The sequence below is a fragment of the Hippopotamus amphibius genome, chromosome 14, assembly GCF_030028045.1.
Source record: "Hippopotamus amphibius kiboko isolate mHipAmp2 chromosome 14, mHipAmp2.hap2, whole genome shotgun sequence".
NCBI classification, from domain to species: Eukaryota; Metazoa; Chordata; class Mammalia; order Artiodactyla; family Hippopotamidae; genus Hippopotamus; species Hippopotamus amphibius.
The window spans coordinates 63,744,021-63,761,567 of record NC_080199.1 but is presented as its reverse complement, the minus strand read 5'-3'; the positions used below and the strand labels follow the sequence as shown (position 1 = coordinate 63,761,567).

Here is a 17,547-nt window from a genome sequence, read left to right as displayed (position 1 = left end):
ATTTACATGATGACTGAATTTTGTCAAATGTTTTTTCTGCATCTATTCAGATGATTGTAAAGTTTTTCTTTTGTAATGTATAAATATGGTGAATCATAATGATTGATTTTCTAATGTTCAACCAACTGCATTCCTATGATAATAAAGAATTGGTTATAAAGAATTATCCTTTTTATATAGTTAATTTGTTAATATTTTGAAAGGATTTCACAGTCTATGATTATATGGGATATTAGATTAGTTTTCTTTTTGTAATAGCTTTGACTTTGGTATTGGGGCCATTCTGATTTCATAAAATTAGTCGGGAAATATGCCTTTTTCATTTAATTTCTAAAAAAATTTGATTAAGTATCACTATTTCTTTGAGTATTATTTTTTCCTTAAAGTATGGTAGAATTCATCAGTGAAGCCAGCTGGGCATGGAGTTTTTCTCCTAGGAAGTTTTTAATTTACCAAATTATTTCTAATTAAACATTCCCTGAACAAGATGATCACTAAGAAATATCAAGCCTGAATATCCCAAAATGCTATACATGGACCAAGTACATAAACTACTGCTTACTTTTAAGATCTGCATATTTTGATAAGTAACGTGGTTTAAAATATTCTAAAAGGCCATAGATTATCCACAATTACGAAAAATACCATAACATGTTCTATTATGTCCTAAATTTAATATTTGCGAGAGTTTGTAAATTAGATAACATGCATATGCTGGAAAGGTTTCTTTCCCTAATGTGTCTGGTGCCTATAAAAGTGGTCTCAAACATCTGGAAAGATTGGGTTTACAAAATAAAGATGGAATAAAAAGGAGTCCACAATTAAATAACATGTTCAGCAATTGGGTAACCGGTTCACAAACTTGAATTTCCCTGATGTATTGCTGAACAAACTGCCTGGAGCACATTTTCACATCTACTTTCTGAATGTTTTCTGCAACTGAGAAACTCATATGGTCTCTTTTTTTTTTATCTGCCTCCTGGGGATAGGAACTTGGCAACTGTGCTTGGGGTATTTTAATCAGGTAAGTTTTCCTGGCTCTTCTTGTTAATCACATTGGACAGTGCAGTGCAGCTTTTGTTGCAATATGAAACAGAGTGTTACACTCAAGATGAAGTTCATAACCCTTTATTAGTCCTCTCCCCTGTCATCTCTCCACTGAATGGGAGCTTTTTTGGCAAGAAGCATGCTGGGCCCCAGAGCTAGCAAACTGAGACACATCGTTTCCTTCACTAATAAAGCAGGCAGTGCTAACTAAGGTCACCGCCATCATCATTCAGGATACAAACAACTGTGGCTGGGTTTATTCGGCAGAGAGAAGGCAAGGGGGGGAAGGTTCTCATAAACCTAGCAGGCTTAACGAGATCTTTAATGCCACAGACTTTTGAGACAGCATCTGGAGTCTAATATCAAAACAGCTGGCTGGGGAATTTGAGCGTCTCAGGTTTTTATTCTCTCTGCACAGTGCCTGTGGAGAAGATGGAATTGAAAAAACATCAGCTTTCTTCTTTATCTCTGCTCCCTGTTGCTAACAGTACCTGACCACTCTTTAGCCATCTTCTTTGTTTCTTACTTAACAACTCTAGCAACAAAATACAGAGAATGGAACCAAACACTAACTTGAAATAGACAAAAATCTAAATTCAAATAAGCAGCCAGGACCCAAGGCAATCGCTAAAAGAGGGTGCCTGGAAAACAGAAGCTCACTGCCAGGATGAGAACTGTCATTTCCTTAAGCTGTAGAAGTTCCTGCTGTCTCCTTTCCTGTCTCTCTCTTTGCCTCACAAAGAGAAATTATTAAGGGGATATACAAGAATTTTTTAAAAATTAACTTTCTATTTTTACAGGAGACAACACCTAAAAACTCTAACAGAGTCTTCTGGAAGTGTTACACAGTTGTAAGAAGGAAGAGAAAGAGTTGCTGTCAGACAGACACAGTTCAAATCTTGATTTTACCACTTCAAGTTCTATGATGTTAGTCAATGTGCTTAAACTCTTTGAGCCTCAATTTCCTCATTTGTAAAAATTCAGATTCTAATAACAATGGAAAGGAATTACTGCAAGAATTCAATAATATACATAAAAAGCATAGAGATGATATATAATAATTTATTAATATATGGTAGACATTTTTATTATTATCTGATTATCCCCATTCTCCTACTTAAACCACTTGATTACACATTAATCAACGAGCCATCAAACAAGTGTGCACTGGTCACTTACTGCATATCTAGTACTTAAATGTCAGCAAAGAATTAAAAATTTCTAGTTCAGTACAAGAGTGTAAAGCAATTATATTCCAATAAAGAGCTAAAAAAAAAAATTTCTAGTTCAGAAGCCTTAATGGTACTAACATTTATTGAGCACTTACTCTATACCCATCACTCTCTGGGTACTGATTTACTTGTATTATTTCATTTAATTCCTGAAGCATCTCTTTGTGGTAGATACTAGATACTATTAACTACAATGCTTAAATAATGTTCATATGCTGGCCATTTAGAAATCTCAACACTAAAGCTAAGAGAAGGGGAGCTTTATTTTATGATTTGGAAAAACTTACAGAGTACTAATTATCACGTATGACAGAATATGAAGCATACTCTTAACCCTTCAAACTCTTCATCTTACAGATCAAGAATGCTGAAAAGTTTCAAAACTATGTACCAAATACATTGTTAATTTTTCTTGTAGGCCATCAGATCCTGTGATCAGGTTACCAGATTATTCCTAAAGAAACTCTTTCCCTGAAAGAGATATGAAGCAAACATAACAAAATATTAACACTGGTTGATGACTGAGGTTGGGGACAAATAATGTTTGTAGTTTTTTCCTCTGAGTTTTTCTGCACCTTAAATTTTTTAATTAAGAAAACTGCCTCACCTGCCCATATATTTTCATTTTCAAAGCAGATATATCATCAACCTTTAAACATCCCGGGTTTCTAAAAACTCTAGGCCTCAAATTTTTCTTTCTTTTCTAATGACAGTCAGACAAAGTAATTTAAATTTAAATTTCACAGGGTAAAATATGTATACAATTTTCTAAAAATCTTGGCAGTTCCTTAATAATTCTTCCCCTAATGAACTACATTCTATAAATCTTAAAATAATGGAAGGTTTAAAAATAAAACCAAAAATTTTAAAAACAAGAAATATCAGGCTGGCCAAAAAATTTGTTTGGGTTTTTCTGTAAGATGTAACAAAAAAAGGCGAAAGAACTTTTTGGCCAGCCCAGTAATAAGATCTCTCAGCCTCAAAAAGGCCTCTTCATCAATAGACAGAAGCAATTCTACGTCGCTTGCTTCACCCCTTGGAACAGAACACAAATATGTGTGAAACATTTCCTTTATCTTCTGTATAAAAGGACAGCATACTAAGACAGATATCATTTTCCACAAAGATCCAAACTGAAATTCATAGTAAGCTGAAGTTTACAACTAGTTATTTCGAGTTGGTCAAACAAGACAAGTATAGGGCATGCACTTTCTATTACAGCAGAACTTCCAAAAGTTAGGCAATGTTGAGAAGTGAGAGAGATTAGGACAGGAGTTCAGATAATGAACCAACAAATGGTTGGGGGGTCAGTGTGCGAGGAGGAGAAATGGGAGCAAGGAAAGCTCTTGCTTTGACACACAGGCTGTACACTAACCAATGCCAGTGCATTTGGACTATTTCTGAATCTGGGTTTCTGGGTTTTGGTTTACGATAACTGTCCTTGTATAGTCGCTGGAAGATTTTTGGATAATGAGTTAATTGAATTTTCAGCTTCCGTTAACTTGGCAATATTAAAATGACTTGTAATTATTCCTCACTGCTTTAGCTTTCAGAAATGGCTATGAGCTACTTCTTTTGTCACCCACAAAAAGAAGACTGTCTCCTGCCAAGATCAGCACCAGGAATGTCATCAATGGGACTGCTTTGATAAAAACCTGGGCACCACACCCCCCTCAAACCCAAAATAGAGCTCTGTGTCGCGCCAAATGTGAATTTAGTAGACCTTTCAAATGTGAAATGCAATGAATGAGGTTTTCCCCCTTTCTATCATAAGCTTACACTTCTTGGAATCACCACTTTCTTGGTCCTAGAAGAACTACCATTGTTGGCCAAACTGTCTGTAACCCCTGAATAACCTTAACTTATCAGCCTGTTGTTTTGGTTCTCACACTGTGTTTCTATATTAACCCTGAAACTAACTGGATGATTTTTTGAGACACTGATACTAAATCTGTATGCTATTTCTAACCTGTCAAAACACATTCACACACTGCCTCACTTCCTCCTCTCAAAATTCAAGTGAACAATATCTACATCTCCCTGTTACCCCCAGGCTGCTCCTCCCACCCATGTCCCCTGTCTTCAGGAGGCCCCCCTCTATGCATCCTGTGGGTAGAAGCACAATCCCAAAAGCCATCCTTGACTCCTCCTTCTCCTTGACCACCGTCCAATCAACACATGAGATTGCTAACTCCTTCTGGTTGCATCTCCTAAGCTCAGGAGACTATCACCTCCCACCTAGACCGCTGCAGCAGCCTCCGGGGACCTGGCCTTAGCTTCTCCACACGACAGCACTGCCCTACCTAAAAATTCATTGACACTCCACTACCATTAGGTCAAGTCCAAACACATATAAAGCCCTTCACCATCTGAACCCTTGCCCAGCACTCTCACCTGTTCTTTCCTTACTAATTTAAACGCATCACTTAACTCACTTCACTTCTTGGAACTTGCTAAGCGTGAAAAACTTTTCCATACATCCATGCTGCTACTCTGACTTACCCTCCACTTAGAGGTTATTTCCCACAGGAAAGCAACACAATGTCCACCTACCTGCACTTCCCACTCTACCCAGGCCAGGGTATAAACCTGTCCTGTGCAACCCCACAAAACCTAGAGTTCACTTCCCTTACTCCCTACTGTCATTGTCCTACTTGTCGTTTGCCTCCATCAGAGTCGAAGCAAAGTGAGGTAAAGGATAATATTTTATTTATAACTATCTCTAGAGCCTGGCTCCAGTGCTCAATATATGCTTCTTAGTAGGTGCTCAATAAGTGTATCTCGAAGCAATAAAGGCATAGATTTTATGCAATTTTACAAATGAGAAAACTGAGGCAGAAAGCAGTTGAGGGACTTACCTAAAGTCACAGCCTAGTTCAAAGAAGAACTTTAGAGACTAAAGCCCTAGCCTCGAGAACCCTGGCCATGCAGGCGACAGGACACCACACTTCATTGGTTCAAATTTTGCAGACGGAACAAGCCAGTGCAAAAGAGGAGGAATACTGGCAAGTGGAAGCGAATCTGAACGACAGCTTCCCCTATGACCCACACAGAATAAGCATCACATTCCGTGGGCCTTCAAGCTGCGCTGTATTCTCAGCTGCTAGATGCCAAGCTTTTCTAGCAGCCACAAGCCTGATTTCCAAGGCCATATGCTATACCTTTCTCCTCTGTCACGTGTCGAAGTAACTTCTCAAGTTCAGGAAGTTTCAGCAACAAGATGCAGTTTGGAAACATGTCATCCATCACAACTTGATCCAGGGGCTGAAATTTTCCCTGAAAAAAGACTTTAGTCAGTCAGGATGCAAGCACTGCAGTCAACAAACTCATACATTAAAAAAGAGAGAAAAAGACATATAACCTTATAGCTGGACCTTTAAACTAAGTTCAAAGCCACTTGTTCCACCGAAGGATTCCCTCAAAGGAGACAGGTTGCAGAACTGACTCTCAGCTCTTCCTTCTCAAAAGGAAACTTTTGAAAGCAATGGGGTTCCATTGACAAGCGGCAAGAAATGCTTCAATTTAAATGTTCTCTTTTTCATTCAGATAGTAAGACCAATTCACAGGTTTCCTAAGTCTTACTGTCTTTAGATTCCTACCTTAATCTATATTCTTCCATAAGCACCCAATGTGTTAAATATTTAAGTACTTTAAGACAACATTTTACTTATACGTAATGGATTACCACGCAGTCATGACATAATCATAATGAGCGAATGTTTCATTCTTGTTTTGTTTACCATATATATATAAAAAGGTTTTGCGATAAGAAATCTGTCTGAATATAAAGTTAATAACAGAATGGGAGAGCTAGACAGAAGAATTATTTTTACTGATGTTAAAATAAGTTGTATGTTTAGAAAAGAATAGGTCAACATTTCAAAAGTGCATACCAATATATATTTTTTTAATTACATAGGAAAAGATCACATCTAAAATGTAGGGGAGGAAATATCTGAATGCCTCATGGGCTGTTTTAAGGAGCACTTTAAGTATTTGAGAAAAGAGAGCAAGATGGTTTACAATGAAAGCCAACCATCACCATGAGCTTCACTCTGCATCTGCCAACCTGAACCAGCCACAGCACCCCCAGAGCCTCCCAGAGGGTCAGGGTGAGGATTAATTCACCAGAGCCAGGGTCTTAAAGGGAAACAGGCAAACAGTCCCCCCAAATGGGGGGAGGGCCTTTAAAGGTGCATCAGCACAGGTACTGATACTACGGTTGGTTGGTGGCTTCCTGCCTGCTAATGTATCCTAGAAAACACCACAAATGGGAGCATCTGAAGTTTCCATCTTCTTCCCTGAATACTTCTAGGGCCTTCCTGGTGGTGACTAGAACATTGCTGCTCCTTAGAGACACGCGGCTTATCAGCCTCACTGCTCACGTGCCCTCATTATATCGGCTACCATAGTAGCTTCCAGATCAGGGGAGACATGATTAAACTAAGGAGCAAAGCTTCACTAATCCACACTAAAGAACAGAGGCTGTAGGAGAGGAGGAGAATAAGAGAAGACAAGGCACGTGAGGAGAAAGTGCAACTTAAAGTTTTAAGTCAGTCTCATTACTTTCAGTATTTTTCACAAATTAAACCAATATAAATACAAAATAGGAGTTTTGGAAAATGGGTCTTAGTACTCAATGAGAACTCACAAGCAATTAAACTATTTGCAAACAGGAGAGTGCAAAAATAACATCCTTCTAAGTGTTTAAATAACGCTATTCTTTAAACTTGTTATTTCGAAGGTTTTCGAGCTGCGGCTGGTGGAGCCCTGGGAGCCCCCGGTACCCTTGCAGGAGGTCCACAGGCTCCAGGCTATTCTCATAATAAGGCTGCGCTGCTATATTTTCGCTGTGTTAACATCTGCCCTGACGGCTCCCATGCCGGGGCGGGTAAACCCGCTGGCTCCTCAGCACCAGCCGCGGCGCCGCCGGCAGTTGCGGCGCAGCCACGACGATCTTCACGGCCACGGACAAGTGGCTAAAGACACGCCAGCTGCACCGAAGGACTTCCTTGATCAAGGAGCGAAAGCAAGAACTTTTACTAAATCTTGACCCGCGAGTACAAGTAGGTTAAATGTTCTGTGTGATGAGAGTCAAATGTGGCTGAAGGACTCTGCTGCGGCCGAGGCTCAGGGATCATCTCAAGGAAAAGGGCTGCGTGACTGACGGTCTGAGTTGCGAGCAGAACCTCCATTTTTTACCTGAAAAAACCCACTATGAACTGTGGTTATTCAGACTTGAGTATTTGACAGAACATAAATGAAGTGAACCTGTCACTTCAAGGGAAAGATTGTACTTGTAGCCAATGATAAAACTTGCACTTTAAAGCAAAAATTAGAATTGTAGAAAATTTGTATCTGCCACTATGACAAGCTTCTCAATACTCAAAGAGTTTTCTAAAGAGATTACTGGTAATATCAAATTAACAAAGGGGGTTGTGTGTGTGTGTGTGTGTGTGTGTGTGTGTGTAATGAGTTGCGTCAACATTTAGAAGACCTACATAATTCAGTGATAATATTTTCCAAATGACCTATGTATGACATTGCAAAGTAATATGTGTGAAAGATCCATTCTCAGGGCAAGACAATAGATCTTAATGTAAGAGAGTGTTAAAAACAAGACAACAGGCCCAAAATGCAGTCACTTGTGCTAATAAGCCTAGAGACTTAGTCTCAGCTCTCCCAGAAATGGAATCTTAAACAATCAATCATAAACCTCCTAATCAGCACTAGCTAGGTCATTTGCCTGATAGGCCCCTGCCATCCCCTAAAGAAAAGTGACCTTGCCATAACAAATCTCCTTTAGTCTAGTTTAACTTCCTTGTTCCTATTCCCTTCTGGCTATAAAAGTCTTTCATTTCGTACAGTTCCTTGGAGCTCCTTTCTGTCTGCCAGAATAGATGCTGCCCAATTCGTGAATCATTCAATAAAGGCAGGAAGAGCTTAAAAATTACTCATTTGAATTTCATTTTTTTAACAAGAACATGGAAAGTTCATTGACAGAGTTTCAGATTCCACATTGCAACTAACTTTTAAAAAACTACCACTTGGTTTCTGGAATAGTATCAAAGCAGAGTGTCCACAACTGTCTAAAAGTCTAATATACAATTCCTCCCTTTTCCGACCTCATCTGTGTAAGGCTGCATATTCTTCATACACCTCCACTGAAACAGTGTATGGAAACAGACTGAATGCAGAACAAGATGTGCAAATCCAGTTGTCTTTTCTCAAGCCAGACATCAAAGAGATTTGTGAAAATGTAAAACAGTGCCACACTCCTCACTGACTTTTACTATTTGTTTCATTAGAAACATGTCATATATGTTAATGGGCTTATTATTTTTATTTTAAAAATAAATTAATAAAATTATTTTTAAATTTCTCGGTTTTAATTTCTAATGTAGTCAATATTGATAGATAAAACACACAGGAACAAAAAGCTCTTTGGGATCCTTAATAATTGTCACATGTAAAGGTATCCTGGGACCAAAATGTTTCATAACCTCTGGCTGGTACTATTACTATTAATAAACTCTGTCTTGGTATCACCAGAGGTAAATTTTACTCCATCTGGGATTCATTAAGTCTCAACTCAGCTTCCGCATTAATGAATTTTTGCTGGCCACACCCCAGTGTACCTTTTTCACAGTCTCTCACGAAGAAAATGAAAGATAATAAATTTTCTTTCTTAAGGCCTGAGGTCTTCACATTTGTACTGTATTTCAAGACTAATGAGTACGTAATAAGATGTTCATTGTTAGGCTTTGTCAAACAAGTAAGGCAGGGAACACAGAGGGTTAGGCAATTCTCAGAAGTCACTGGTGAACTAGTCCAAGATTACAATGCTGGATCTCAATCTTCCGGTCAGTGCTCTAATCTGTACCAGCACACGTGATACAGGTGTTCTACACCAACCAAGTTAAATCTGAACTGTGGGGAATCTACATTTGGACCGTTATAAGGAGAGAGGAGATCAAGTTAGAAAAACAATCTATTCTGTTTCCCCACTGTTAATATCCCAAACTAGGAAACTCACCTCTTTATCAGCCTTTATAAGGTAGTGGAGAAGCAGAAACAGAGGGTCCATGGGTGTGGCAAAGTGAAGAAGACCTCCTATCAATTAAAAAGAGAATTCAACATCTTGGAAAGACAACTTAATTATTTCACCTTAATTCCAGTGTGGGAACCATTCACTGAAAAATATACATGAAATTCCAAATTCAGAAGCTCCTCCTACACAGGCCCAAGATTCTATGTGATTCTCTCAAAAGGCAGAATGTGGTCCATGAGATTTCACTTCAAAGAGCTTCAAATCCCTGGTGTAGAGAGGACAGCCAAGACACTGAACTTGATCTTTAACTTTCCATTCCTTCTTCAGAAATCATTTTTAACAGAGGCCCTCCTCTCCCCAATTCCCACTCCTCGCCAAAAAAAATAGCAGGGTTGGGGGGAATACAGACAAAATGTGAACCAGGAAAACATTAGGAAACCTGTATAAGTCTATCTACAAAGCTGCAGTAAAATGTAATTTCCTGTACTTTTGAGGACGAAGCCATGGGAAAGCAATATTATTCCCTCTGTACGTGGCTCCTTCTATGGGCTCTGGGCTCACAGCTTTGAACTGTCAATGACTCAAAGTTCAGAGGTCATTACCCACTCCAGACCTTACCCCATCCCCCCTCCCAAAGAAAAATGCAAGAGGGCAGGAGTCTAATAAGACTGAGCATAAGAAACTGGAATCTCTGCAGTAAGATGAGCGATGCTCCCAGGCTGAAAGGAAAAAAGGCAAATCAAACCAATGAGGCTGCCTGCGCCCCACTTTTGTTTACCATATTCCTCTCCAAGCATCCCAGAGCCCTTCTTCCATGGAAGTGAACCAGTACAGGTATTTCATCAAAAAGAACAATAAACAATTCATTTATCTCCATACTTATTAATCTGGTTTCAGGAAACGTGTACTGACTTTCATCCTTGGACAGAGCAACCTACCTATACAGCCAAGAAATTCTAACCCTAAATTATATACATGAATCTATTTCAAAGTATGTTAAAAAAAAATTAAGGATGTAATTTTATTTTATTTTTTAAAATTTTTTAAAAAATTTTTTATTTATTGGCTGCATTGGGTCTTCGTTGCTGCACATGGGCTTTCTCTAGTTGCAGAGAGCGGGGGCTACTCTTCATTGTGGTGCATGGGCTTCTCATTGTGGTGGCTTCTCTTGTGGTGGAGCACGGGCTCTAGGCACATGGACTTCAGTAGTTGCGTCACACGGGCTCATTAGTTGTGGCTCGTGGGCTCTAGAGCATAGGCTCAATAGTTGCGGAGTAGGGGCTTAGTTGCTCTGTGGCATGTGGGATCTTCCTGGAGCAGGGATCAAACCCGTGTCCCCTGCACTGGCTGGTGGATTCTTAATCACTGCACCACCTAGGAAGTCCCAAAGATGTAATTTTATATGATGACATAAATTATTTTTTTTAAGTAGAAAAGAAGTTTATGAAAACAACCTATCAGAAGCTCTAAGCTCAGTTTATATGAGCCATCCATTATATTCAGAAATTAGAAACAGGTTTCTCAGTCTGAAAACAATATCCTGGTGGCCATTCTTAAAAACAGTTCTTTCTTCAAGGTTATGTTTTAAGAGAAGACAATGATTAAGAAAAAAGAAAAAAAGCAGATGCCTTTGCTGTGAACCAAAAACTATAAAAAAATAAGGCCTATTAAAAAAAAACAAAAAAAACAGGTACCAAGTCAGACAGTCCAGGAGAGCTGATCAGTGACTGCCTCTGAATATTTTCCAGTTTCATCTGGATGCTACTGTGTCTATCCAGCTAAACCCAAAGACAAGTATATTACATTAGAGGTTGAAGTCTCATATATTGCCAAATGAAAAATAATAAAAGGGAACAATAAGAAGGAATGTATACTTGGCACCTACCAGGCTATATACACAGTCTACCATTGCATTTCAGCAACTGAAAACCACTTCAGATCGTCTCATGCACACAGGTATATAAAATTCCCCACAAGCAATAAACCCTTCATCTGGATGCCTTACAGGATAGGGCAAAGTGGCCTTTCTACCTTAGCACGAAATGGTGACTTAGATGGTCAAAGCAGAGGGCTTAGAAAGCAATAGCAAGTTCTCTCCGGAAACAATAAGAGACAGAGGGACAGAGGGAACTGATATCACCTCAACTATCCCATGATTCGCCCCCCCCCCAACCCCCCAAGAACCATCAGGGCTACACGTGGCACCCTTTTTCCTTCCGCGTCAACACTAACCTCAAATCAAATGAACACTAAAAGAAATAGAACTTGGGCGTTGGGTGTGTGTGTTGGGGGGGATGGGGGGTGGCAACAGTAATTTATATGACAAAACATTCAAAAAAATCTTTGTTCTATTTTAGTCTATCTTAGAAGCTGTATCAGCAACCATTTGCAAGGAAACGAGATGTTAGAAACTTTTAAGATTCTCCAAAGTGGATAAGAGAAGAGCAAAGAGTTTCCAGTCAACACAGTGTGCACTCCACAGTACAAAGTCATCTAACTTCTGACTCGGGGTGTGCCAGTGTTTTAGGAGAAAAATTAGAGTTGTTAGTTAAAAATTTCCTACAATCTAAGACATAATTATTGGTCTAAACTTGTTTAAATGATCTTTCCTTTCTCCTTGATTAAACCCTGCTCGATGCCAACAAAGAAAACACCATGGACCAGACTCCAAAGCAGGCAGATAGACATGAAGAATGGCAAAGTCTGGATATGTGTTTAGTTGATGGAAATACATTAACTAGTCACTTACCTGATTGAACTGATTCATTTATAAACCAAGAGTGGTTTTTTTCCTTGAAAACTTTTATTTCAAACAGCTGCGGTAGACACATATTGAACAAGTAAAGGGCTCCTTCCCCTGTTAAGACAAATCTGTTTTTTATTTGTAAGTTTTCACACACACACACACACACACACACACACACACACACACACACACTCTCTCTCTCAAAAGACTATCTAACAGTTCTGAGGAATGTTCCTAATATGAACATAAACATATACAGATATAGTCTATACAAAGTGACTCCAAGGAAGGCTTGTAGCTATTATATACAGATGCTTGTTTTCCAACTCTATAAACCTCACTGAACTTAGACCAATAAATACGAAAGTGCAAATCATTTATCTTAACTGCTACAAAGCTTCTCATTGAGTCCTCCATCAGACCAGGAGGGAAAACCCACTTTTAAACTACCCAAACCTAGTGGCTCAGCCAGATGAACTGAGTTGGCCTATGGGCCCCATTGCACACAGCCTCCCACACAGAGGGAGGGAGACAGGGCCTGCACACCCCAGAGGTGAGCTCCACATGAGAAAGGCTAGGGCCCTATAACAGCAACAGCAACATGCTTTAAGCCATGAGGAGTGAGGAAAGCCACACCCAACTGGATGCAAATTTCCCTTTCTTTCTTGAAACACCAAAAAAAAAAAAAAAAAAAAAAAAAACAGGTTAGAAGGGGGTGATGAGGACTGCACATCTGCATGAATCCCTTTAATGCATGGATTTTTTTTTCTAAATGTAGCACAATTAAGGACCCTGAGTTTGAATCTATCTCAACTACATGCTAGGCGTGTGCCCTTGGGGAAGCTGTATAATCCTTTCTGTACCTCTGTTTCCATATCTGTAAAATGGGAGCAATACTGAACCTACCTCAGAAGGTTTTTACAAGGATTAAATAGAATATGTACACGTGAAGCTCCTAACACAGCACATTAGTAAGTGCTCGGGCAAAGGTTAGCCTTTATTTTTCCATAGTTGGTAACAGCAAAATGTTGTCCACAGACATTTAGATGAAATGAATTTTATAAGAAGCCTGACTTTTTTTGTATCTTAGTTTTGTTAAATGCTTTACTGCTACCTAAAACTTCTCTTGAAAAAACATTTCTCACCTCATCTTAGTCTTACACATACCAAGGGGTTCCAAATAAGATAACTGAACAATCACACTCAATTTCGTTTTGAGGAAAAGAAAACTGGAGGAAGCTGGAATTTTTGCCTCTTTTGTCGCTTTTATTTTTGTGTCTTTCCAACAACAATAACAACACGGCACTGCCCATTGGATTTCTCTTGCTTTCACAATTCAGTATGACAGTCACCAAGAGGATGCTCTAATTTGCTAAATATCAGGTATCTACTCAAAACCTTATGCAATTAATAATAACTTATAAATCTTATAAAATAAACTAACGGAGAAACAATTCCACACAGAGATAAATAATATCACCAATATTACTATATACTTAGAGTACATTTTAATATTTTTGCCTAAAAATTACAAGACAAAGCAAAAGACACTGAATATAAAGTTAAAATTATTCCTGATAAAATATGTATCTCCTCAAAATACAATACTTTTAATGCAAAAAAATCACCCCTTGACAGGGAAATATATATATACTACTTTTCAGTCTGAACAAAATAAGGAAAGTACAGCTAAAAATGAAACTATTCAAAATCTTGGCATGTCCAGTAAAAGCCTTCCTTTTTTTTTTTTTTTTTTTAAACTCTGGCTATTTATTTTACTTTATAACATAAAATGAGTAAAAATGGAGGGTAATATTGGATAACTACTTTAAGAAAAGCTGGCTTTAAAAGACCAAGGAAGATTAATCTGTTTTCAGAGAGAAATCAAAGATGCAATGTTTTTTGCTTGTTTGTTTTGCCATCATTTCTGATGAATAAACAGTTCTATGGATTAAAATTAAGAAGAAATAAAAAAATGTTTAGGTCGAGTTAATTATCTTAAAAGACTGGTTATGTCATTAACCTGCTTTTGTCACCAGGTAATGCTATCCTAACTTTAAAAGCTATTCAGGAAGAACACACATGCAAAGACAAATAAACATACACACTTTTCAGCCAACGTTTTAAAAATGTTCAGGTTACTGTTATCAGAGGAGAGGGGAGGGGAGGAGTGCTTACCTGAACACGGGTTAGCCAGTTTTACAACCATAAGCCCACTTTTCGGCTTCTTTGAAGCATCTTTTAAATATTCTGCAAATAAATGGTGATTTTGTAAAATTAAAAGACATTTGCTTTGTTGCTCACTTTACTTACTTCACTCTTTTTCTTCTATTTTTATGATTTTTTCTTTCTAAAAATTTTAGCTCTATTCTATTGCTTATAAATGGTATGGTCTTGTGCAAATTATAAATTTCGTTGTAAAGTGCCATGGAATTTAAGGTAGTTTTAATTTATTTCTTTGAGTAGTGGTGAGGAGCAGGACTCAGATGGCCTGGGTTAAACCTTGGCCCCACCACTTGACAGCTTCGGCAGCCCAGGCAAGCTTCCTCACGTCCTGCCTCAGCTGTCACATTTACAAAATGATGACGATAACACGTACACTTGCCTTTCAAAGGATTAAATTAGCTAATTTGATGGAAGTCCTTATATTCAGACAAACAGAAACATAATAAATGATAGCTCATTACTATTATTGCTTTTTATTGTTACTACTATTATGAAATAGAACATTTTAAAAATAAACATGTACTGGGCATTTATGTTTATTGCCCCTGATTAGGATTAGCTACTCATGTCCTCGGCCCATTTTTCTAGTAGGGCATTCATCTTTCTTTTCCTACCTTATTAGGAGTCTCTGTTGACATCCTGCAGTAAGGATATCAACTCTGTTTTTAACAAGGCGGGGGAGGGGTGCCACACTGTGTGGCTTGTGAGATCTCAGTTCCCAGACCCGAGACTGAACCTGGGCCACGGCAGTGAAAGCCCCGAATCCTAACCACTAGGCAACCAGGAAACTCCCTGTTTTTAATGATTATTTTGCCATCTGGAGATATAAAATCTTTGTATAATCTCATCAATATTTTCCATCATGGTTGTACCTTTTGTGTCATACTTAGAAAGGCCTTCTCTTCCTCAAGATTCTGTGAATTGCCCATATTTTCTTCTAATACTTTAAGATTATACCTAACCTATTTGGAGCCCACCTCTGTTAAGATATGGCAAGGAGATATGCAACTTTAATTTTTTTGCAATGAGCTGTCCAGTTATCTCCACACCATCTACTGAATAACCTACGCTAAACGTTTAAAACACATTTATGAGTCTGTTTATGTACTTTGACCCACGAATCTGTGGCTATATTAGCATTAATACTTTAATATTTTAATTACTGTAGCTTTAAAATACACTTTAACAAGTGGTGAGTTAAGTCCTCTCATTATATTTCCTCCACAGTATTTCAATGTCAAAGTTTAAATCATGTAGATTAAAACATAAAGACTATGACAATTTTATTTATAACACCCTCATACATTTTGAATGGCATATTTAAACCCATTTAAAGAATCGCTCTCCAAAAGGAACCAAGGGACTCTGATTAATACGGGAGCAGAGCAACAACCTACCAAAGAGTAAATCAGAAAGCTCTGGGGAAGGAAGGGAACTTATAGTCACTTTTATTTTCTACAGCCCCACTTCCTTTTTCTCACTTTAGATCTTCATAAACTGAAATACAGCAAGCATGTTTAGAAACTGGCTTACTTATAAATGGTATAACTTTTTTCTCAATAGTGACATTAAATAGATAAACAAAAAACTCCTAATTTTGAGATTTTCACTTGCAACCAAATGTAATAACAGAAACCCAATTTAACAACCAAAAAACAAAAATAAAAAAGACAAAATATGCAAAACAACTATTTTCAATACACTGAGGCTGAGCCACACAGGACAGTTATCTGAGAGATGGAAAACAAATGAGGTGAGCCCTGTGATCGCCCCAGCTTACTGCCTTGAGAGAGGTTCCAGACCACGGTGCAGAATGGGAGAATCCAGGTGAAGCCTGGCTGACCCCCTGAGTTGAAGAGATGGAGCGGAGAGTTCTCAAGACACCATGGCTAGAGTTCACAGGTCAGCATACAGGAAAGGAGCGAGCTACAAAGAGAGAAAACCCCAGAGATCTAAAAGAGTACTGCTTGAGTAGAGTATTCAACAGAGTGCTGACCAGTGCATGCACGTGATGAAACTAACAAAGGGTAGGAGAAAAACCAGCTGAACAGATTAGAGGGAATAGTACCGCACATTCACCAGGGCCCTGGATTGGGCCTATTCCCAGGCAGACTGGAAAATCTCATAATTGAGAGGACACTGGGTACAGTACTCCAACGGGTCTTGCCTCAGCAGGAGGGGACAAACAGCCCTAGACTAAATGTTGCTCCAGTCCCACCAAACTAATTTTAAAAAGCAAGACCTAAAAGAATCAAACTGTTTCCAAGTACCTCCGCTGCATCCCAGAGTAAAGCTCAAGAGTATTTACAGGAATACAAAAATATTCATCTGCCAAAAAGGTAAAATTCACAATGTCTGGTGTCTAATCAAATATTACTAGGCATTCAAAGGAGCAAAAAAATATGACCTATAATGAGAAAAATAAAGAAATCAATTATTGAGAGGGGGTATTGATGTTAGACACACATGTTAAAATGAAGACACAAAAGGATTAAACACAGTATTCCTCATATACAAAAAGTTAAGTAGAGACACAGAAGATTTTTTAAAAAGACCCAAGTTGAGATAAAATATACACCAGATGCAATTAATGGTAGAAGAAAACATTAATGGCAGAAGAAAATTTGAAGACACAGCAATAGAAACTATCTAAAATGAAAACACAAAGAAAAAAAGAATTAAAAATTAAATACAGTATCAGCAAACTGTGGGACAACTTCAAGCATCCTAATAATATATGCAATTAGAACTCCTGAAAGAGAACAGGGGGGAAACAGAAGAAATATTTGAAGAAAGTATGGCAGAATATTTTAGAATTTGATGAAAATGATAAACCCACACATCCAAGAAGTGCAATAAACCCAAATAACAAGAAACAGGAATAAAATTACTCATCAGAATCAATAGTTCAAAACCGGTAATAAAGAAAATATCTTAAAAGCAAAGAGGAAAAAATGACATTATGTACTGAAACACAAAGCTAAAAATGATAGCAAATTTCTTGCTGGAAACAATGCAAGCCAGAAGACAATGGAGAAACATCTTTAAAATATTAAAAGAACACATGATGAACCCAGAGAAAATACCCTAGAAAAGTGAAGGTGTCAATAGACTCTTTCAGACATACAAGGGCTTAAAGAAATAATCACCAGGGTACTAAAGGAATGCTAAAGGAAGCTCTTCTGCTAGAAGGAATATGAAACCCCATGAAAATATGAATCTAAACAAAGGAATGAGGAGCACTG

At 38.1% G+C, this 17,547-nt stretch overlaps 1 protein-coding gene across 4 annotated transcripts in view; it reads right to left on the bottom strand.

Moving 5' to 3' along the window:
• The window catches only part of RNASEH2B (ribonuclease H2 subunit B), a 73,763-nt gene that overhangs the window by 36,970 nt on the left and 19,246 nt on the right, over nucleotides 1–17,547 (bottom strand). For 3 of the 4 annotated variants that reach the window (XM_057707779.1, XM_057707777.1, XM_057707775.1), the window contains exons 2-5: nucleotides 14,255–14,326; nucleotides 12,080–12,187; nucleotides 9,316–9,392; nucleotides 5,441–5,555 (exon numbers count right to left, since the gene is read on the bottom strand). In XM_057707779.1, the coding sequence (XP_057563762.1) occupies nucleotides 5,441–5,555; nucleotides 9,316–9,392; nucleotides 12,080–12,187; nucleotides 14,255–14,326 (372 nt within the window). Of the gene's footprint in view, nucleotides 1–5,440; nucleotides 5,556–9,315; nucleotides 9,393–12,079; nucleotides 12,202–14,254; nucleotides 14,327–17,547 lie in introns of those variants that run through there. The other variant, XM_057707778.1, reaches the window with a different exon arrangement.